Source organism: Magnolia sinica, chromosome 2 (genome assembly GCF_029962835.1).
Source record: "Magnolia sinica isolate HGM2019 chromosome 2, MsV1, whole genome shotgun sequence".
In the NCBI taxonomy this organism is placed as follows: Eukaryota; Viridiplantae; Streptophyta; class Magnoliopsida; order Magnoliales; family Magnoliaceae; genus Magnolia; species Magnolia sinica.
This window is the reverse complement of record NC_080574.1, coordinates 6164720-6171746: the sequence shown is the minus strand read 5'-3', so window position 1 is coordinate 6171746 and position 7027 is coordinate 6164720. Positions and strand designations below refer to the sequence as shown.

The window sequence follows — 7027 nt, the reverse complement described above, 5'->3', positions numbered from 1 at the left end:
CAAATTAAAAATAAATAATAATAAAAATCCATTTTTATTAAGTGACCAACCTACAGTCAACTCACTCGGATTTAAGTTATAACTACCTATAAGGTACGGAAGCCTCATCCATATCCTAGATAGGCCCAGCAACCCATCCCATTTAATTAGTGGGCCAAGAAATCTGGCGTTAACCCGAACCCATACCCATTATTCAGTGACCCGACCCACTCAATATTTCTGGATCCCCAACCTGACCCAACCTATATTAATTTCAGTTGGGTTGAGCTCAATTGACCCGTCCAACCTGAGCCATATGCTACCTGTAATCTTTTATGCTAGGTTTCTTGACTCTTTTGGAGCTTTGATATGTATGGAGCACACTATTACACAAGCATAGTTCATTCACATAGATCCAACAAACTAATGGTTTGGAATCTAAAACCATAGGCCCACTTGAATTCTTGCACCGTTGTTTGTTTTATTAGCCAACAAAAAATTGCTAAAAAGTCTAAGAAATCTTGGGAATTGAAAATATAGCACGAATGTTTTGTTTTATTTTATTTTATTTTTATTATATTGTTAAGAGTTGGGCAAGGTCATTTGGCTTGCCTCACAAAGTCAATATATAGGAAGTCTGCTTGGACTCAACCTCAGCTCAACCCATTAATCTAAATGAGCTACCTTTTTATCCCCGCTTGACTTGGCCAGAACCTGTAGCTTAGAAAGGGGTTGGGTGAATTGACCATAGCAATGGCAGAGTATTTATGTACATGTTAAGTATACTCGTGGAACATGTGCCAAGTCAATCATCTCTTTCTCCACCGGCGTGATTTTTGCAGATGGCCTAGCATCCCTTCTTCACAGATTCGGGCAGTCATTTGGATACAGAAGAGCTCGTGCACTCTGCACAGCCCCCTTATCCCTTGCAAACCACAGCTACTTGCTTCTGAAACTATCATACTCTGGCCGAGTCTGATGGATGATACGCAGCCACTTTGAAATTATTCAGAAATTTCACAATTCGCATAGTCAAATTAAACACTCCAAATTCTGGTTCCCAGTGTAAGATGTATCATGAACCAAAACTCACGCTAATTTGATCAACTGACTATTGGATTAGTGGACATTTATTGGACAAACAAGTGTCCAATAAACTATCACTCCTATTTCCACAAAAAATGGAAATTTTCCAATCAGTCCTATTTCCCAACATAAATAAAGCATATCATATTTTTACAGTGAAACTGTAATTAGATGATATACAACTGTAATTATACTATAGAAATAGATGTTTGACTGTAATTTTCCCAAAATAAAATAACAAAAAATTATTATAGATTCGGCCATGGGAACTTGATGTGCGGATGTGGGGCCCATGGTTCTTCCATCCAAGCCATGTGTGGATGTTCGAACTTGTATTTGTTACAATGCTTCTAAGAAACAAACATGAAAATTAGCTGCCATACATTAATAAATCGCAACAAGTGACCACTAAGCATCAAATAAAAATCATATATCCATTCAATCAAAACATTAGAATAATTTATAAAAAGAAAAAAGAAAAAAATGAAAAAGATAACACTGTCACCAGCAGAAAATGAAACGAACACAGGATCATTAATCAAACTAATGAAAACCAACATTTCTTAGTCATCATATTCTTGGTATTGCTTGAGCAATTTTGAGCATCCAACGATTGGGGCATCCTTCTGGAAGCCCAAGTTATTGGCATATCTGGTGTACGATGCAATGCCGTTGTTTTGGGTAAGGAAAACACGGGCACGCTCGCGGCCTGGCATGGGTGTGGCGCACTCACTCTGTGGGCTGCTGACGAGCGCTACCTCACAGATATCATTGCCGCGGTCATCTGAAACTGGGATCTCATACATCCCACTCTGGGCTGTCTTCCCCTCAATGGCATATGTTAGCTGCCCGCTCTCCCTCTCCCGGCATTCCAGCCTCACTTTAGCACCTGCGAATCACAACCAAACATTGCAAATTAATCTATCAACTCACTGTTGATGGATATAGAGAAACCATCTCAACCATTGATCTGGATGTTTGGCCCATGGGCTGTGGTCTGGAAGCAACACCAATTGGATGGTTTTAACCATCTGATTAACAGCATTCTTTTTTACTGTCAGTAAAAGTAAGGGGGAAAAAAATCATCTAGTAATCAATTAGATGGTCAAGATCAACGGCCACGTGCCCAAGCATCAGCTCTAAAAATTGGAAATTGTGTACAAAAACATCTCTTGGTCAGATGGCTGAGATAATTTCATTGCAATGGCCTTCAGGTAATGGCCCATCCTAGAGGTGACCGACGGATTGGGCTAAATGCATTTTATACCCAATACAGATATGTGAATCGTCTGTTCATATTTCATCCACAGATCGTTTGTCAGTGGTCCTATCATAGTTCTAAACTCCACGAGTCAGAACATGTCCAAGTCAAGTCAACTCAACAAGATTTCAAGCCAAGTCACAATAAAACTCACTGGCAAGCTCGACTTGGTCATCACTCAGCAAGTTAGGCGCTAGGTGATTGTTTTTCAAAATAAAAGTAGGTGTAGATTCAAACCCATGACCTTATTTGGAGAGCAAACTCAAAAAATTAGAAAATTGTGTACAAAAACATCTCTTGGTCAGATGGCAGGGATCATTTCATTGTCATGACTTTTGGGTTATGATCCATCCAAGAGGTGACCAATGGATTAGGCTAAATGCATTTTATACCTAGTACAGATATGGTCCTGGTCATAGTTCCAAACTTCATTACTCGTCTTGAAGCTTGTTTGAGTCAACTCAACAAGATTTTGAGTCAAGTCACAACGAAACTCAGTGGCAAGCTTGACTCAGTCAAGACTCATCAAGCCAGTGCTGGGTGATTGCTTTTGAAAATAAGAAGTGGAGTGTGGCATGTGAGATTGAAACCCATGACCTTATTTGGAGAGCCAACTGCATCGATCAACAAGACGTGTGCTTAAATTGTGACTATGCATGTCATTTTTAAATCCATAAACTTTTAAATAGCTATTATTACTTAAATACTAATTTAATAACTAAATATCAAGTTGAGTTGAGTGGAGCATTTTGAGTCGAGCAGAGTGTTCGAGTCGACACAAGTTTTCGGGTTTTCAAACTGTGGACCTGGTACAACACCTTGTGATGCCGCCAGACCATGTTTTGCTCTGATCTGAGGTCAGCTAGTGATAACCATTGCACAAAGCTTAACAGACAGACTACTATGGCTGAAGATATTTGATCTGTGCAAAACCAGATTCGGTAGTGGACAGTTCCATGCCATTGAGTTGTTGCCTAACTATTACATGATGCTTAACAGCCAGATTCCCATGGCTGCAAAAACAGATCAGTTGGTTGCAAACAGTTCCTCGCTGTTATGCGACACATTCTCTTTCGCGTAGTAAAATTATTATCCACGAAAGGCATGCCAACCCCATGTACATCTGAATGATCCACCTCAGCAAGGGTGCATCCATGATTGAGTGATGCAAGGTGACGCAGGGAAGGATATGATGAGGTCGATCACTGTCTTCCTCGATTGATAATCGCCTTGAATCCAAAAGGCCCTCTTGAATCCACAATAGAGATTTCTCAAATCCATGAGAGAAATAAACTAATTTCAGAGAATTTTTTATTGATAAGCTATTTAAAGAACAAGTTTAGCATCCTTAAATAACCCTAAACAAATCCTAAAACGCAATTAAAAGAGTCATAATCAAAATAGGAAATGAATCAGAGAAAACACACTAAACTGCATCATCTGTCGACCGGACTCGACCTGTCAAAATGGCTCAAAAATGTCCAGAGATTAAAACTGGAAATTCTGTAAATTTTGACATGTCGACCTGATCTGTCGAACATGGTCTTCGACCTGTCAAAACTGGCAGAAATTGTCCAGCAACAATTCTGGAATTTCTGGCAGAATTTTGACCTGTTGACCCAATTGGTATACTAGTCGAACTATGCTGAATGTTGTTGATCCTTGTCGGCTTCTTTTCTTCGGTCCATCATAGCCATCAACAAATCCGCGACCCTTTCTATGTCATTGAGTAAATTAGCCACAAATCTTGCTTTGCTTAAGTGGACCAACCAATGACCATGGGCTGCTTCTTCATATGCGGATGAATGGGCCTAAGCGCTGTTTGGATGAACCCCCAAATTGAGAATTGAATGGAGTGAGGCCTTAACCATGTGCATTATTTGGAGTTTTGGGTGGTTAGGTCCATCCGCCAGAACTAAATGTTCCAGTCCGTCTAAAATGAGAACTTAACTCATGCTATTCACAAAGATTCTCAAGATGAAAAGCAATGTACAAGATAGAATGTTCACGTCATAGTTAGGCAGGAGCAGATCAGAGAAAATGGCACGATGTTTTGATGATACACAGCTGAAGTAGCAAGTCAATTATTAGTAAATACCAACTAACAATCATCAAAGTTTGTTTTTTACTCCCAACTTACTAATATGAGGTTGGACAACTTATCCAGGGTTTGTCTAGTGTCTTCACATAGGCTTTGAGTGCCCTTCATGTGCCAAGTAGTACATGCGCTGCATGTGCCAAAATGTGCCACCTAATCACAACTTGAGGCACCCAACATGTGCCATTGTACATTTTCAAACAATGCAGGTGTCACATGTGCTAAGTTATCAATGTGGAATGAGAAATATGTACTGGGAAATCCTTATTCCAATGTGGTTGAGAAAGAACACCAGAATAACCAGTGCTAAATAAATATAATCAAGACAGCAAGTTTTAGGTAGGTACGATCCGGACACCTTGGACCAAAAGAACTTTGCTTGCAATCAATTGGTGACCTTAGTCGTCCAATCCTTTAATAAACATAAGGCCATGCGCCCATTACTTTCTCTGTTCCATATGTAATAAAAACATATGAGCTTTTGTGATTTTAACAGCTCAGATTAACTATGATGAAGGGCTATAATTCCCTTCCTTGGCTTGGCCTTAATCTTAATTTCTTGATTGTCTGATCCAATAGACCAGATCTGCCAGGAATCCATTTTAATCTGTGATCCAACGCTTGGAACTCCGCCGAACAAAATCAAATGGTTGGATCAAATCCCTAGCGGATGCATGGGCCTTAGGTACACCCGAACTGGCCTATAGCATGGATCAACCTAGTTTTCATCACAGGTGATCTTTAGGATGTGGCACATATTGTAAGGTTCAGATTTCCTGCATATTGGCAAGAAAATGGATTGGATCACCTAACAAGACCCGAGATCTAACAGATATTGTTGCGATGTATCCAATTGCAATACGAAGGGATGCATTCCAGCAAACCTCTGTATGAATAAACAGATTTTGGGCACAAAAAAAAAAAAAGGTTGAGCATTTTGAGAAGGTAGTATTACCAGAGATGTAAGTGGTGGCGCTTGTTTCGAAGCCTGCAAGGCAAGTGTCGCAGTAGACCCGACCTTGCACCATGAAGTTGCTTCTCATCGGCCTGCCGCTAACGAGCGCCGGGAGGATACAGAGAGCAATCAAAATCAATATCTTGGCCATATTTCCTTTGGGGTGTGTGAGAGAGACCGAGCTTCGTGTGGATTGCAGAGAGATTGCAAAGAAGAAAGGCTTGTTATAGAAGTGATGATCCAGTCAAGTCGGTGTAAGAGAAAACTTTGATACTCTGGCAGAGCGTTACGATTGATACGCACGCGTTAAGAAATGGGACGCTTGGGATATAATTAACTAAACTAAACTGTCCAACCAAAAAGTAGACTTGTTCTCTTTTCTAACTTTGCCAAGTGATGGTCACTTAATGGAGGGTTGAAATGAAAACATTCCACGGCCTACTTTCAACTAACAATGTCCGTGAAATCAGAGGTTAGAATCACTCAATATATATGAATTTTAAATTATGAGCTATCTACATTTTTTTTCAACAATTTAGACGGTTCAAATGATTTAATGGTTGCTGAATTTAGCACTTCTGAGTGCATGCGTACTGACCATCATGATCTGCCAGAGTATCAAGTATTACACGCTATTATGAATTATGATGCGTCTGTGAAAAAGCACGGATCTTACAATCCTAGCCATCCTTTTTAACTAACTTTTGCACAATGACGATCGACTGCTCGTCACTTTTTGTTTTCTATCATTGCATCGAAGGCCTCTGATCAGATATCCAGAGCCATCCGATCTTCCGGTATTTTGAAGTGAGGCGGATCCAAATATCAATTGGACCACACATCACAGGAAGTAACAGTCGTAATGACACTCACCGTTGGAACCTTCCTAAGGCCTATGGTTATTTTCCATCTAACCTGTTTATAAGGTCAGATTGACCAGGATGAAGGCAAAATTCAAATATCAGATTGATCTAAATCTTCCGTGGCTTTCAAGAAGTTTTTAACGGTGGGTGTTTAATTCTCACAGGTCTACTTGGGCGATGGATTGGTATATATTTTTGGAATTATGTCATAGAATGATAAGTAAAAAATAAAAAATTAGAATGGATGAACTGTGTTGATAAATCCATACACCAGGGTGGCCCACAAGGCCAGCCTGGTCTGAGTGGTGGACAGGCGGGCTAGAAGCTAATCCGTGTACGAAAACCGCGTAACAGCAGTGATTTGACAATGATATCAACCGTAATCGCCGGCGTGAGATGGTCTCGAGGGACTTATCTAGATATTTGAGGAAAAAACTAACGTATTCGTGATCCGAGACGTCTGTCTGATAGAGCGTAATGTGGTCATCATCTGGCTCAAAAAACGGTTTTACTGATCAATAAGTTCAGATTTATATGGGGAAAATGGACAATTAGTATATTATAACCCCATATTAAAAGTATATATGTCACCCTTAAATGACTGGTCCTTTATGTTGGAGCAGAAATGCTATGCTTGATAAAGAATGGCTCAGATATCTTACACTTGAAATAAATTTAAGATGTGGCACGAAGCCCTACTTAAATCTCACGCGAGAGAATATTTTAAGTGTTCTGTTGATTCGCTTTCCCTTCCCTACGGTGTTTCCGTTCTTTTACGCGGAAAC

At 39.9% G+C, this 7027-nt stretch overlaps 1 protein-coding gene across 1 annotated transcript; it reads right to left on the bottom strand.

Moving 5' to 3' along the window:
• Positions 1 to 1480: 1480 nt before the first annotated feature.
• Positions 1481 to 5555, bottom strand: LOC131232920 (pollen-specific protein C13-like). The gene is made up of 2 exons (XM_058229446.1): positions 5380 to 5555; positions 1481 to 1954 (listed from the first exon to the last, which is right to left on the bottom strand). Exons 1-2 carry the CDS (start codon positions 5528 to 5530, stop codon positions 1629 to 1631), a joined length of 477 nt encoding a protein of 158 aa, XP_058085429.1. The 5' UTR covers positions 5531 to 5555; the 3' UTR covers positions 1481 to 1628.
• Positions 5556 to 7027: the final 1472 nt, after the last annotated feature.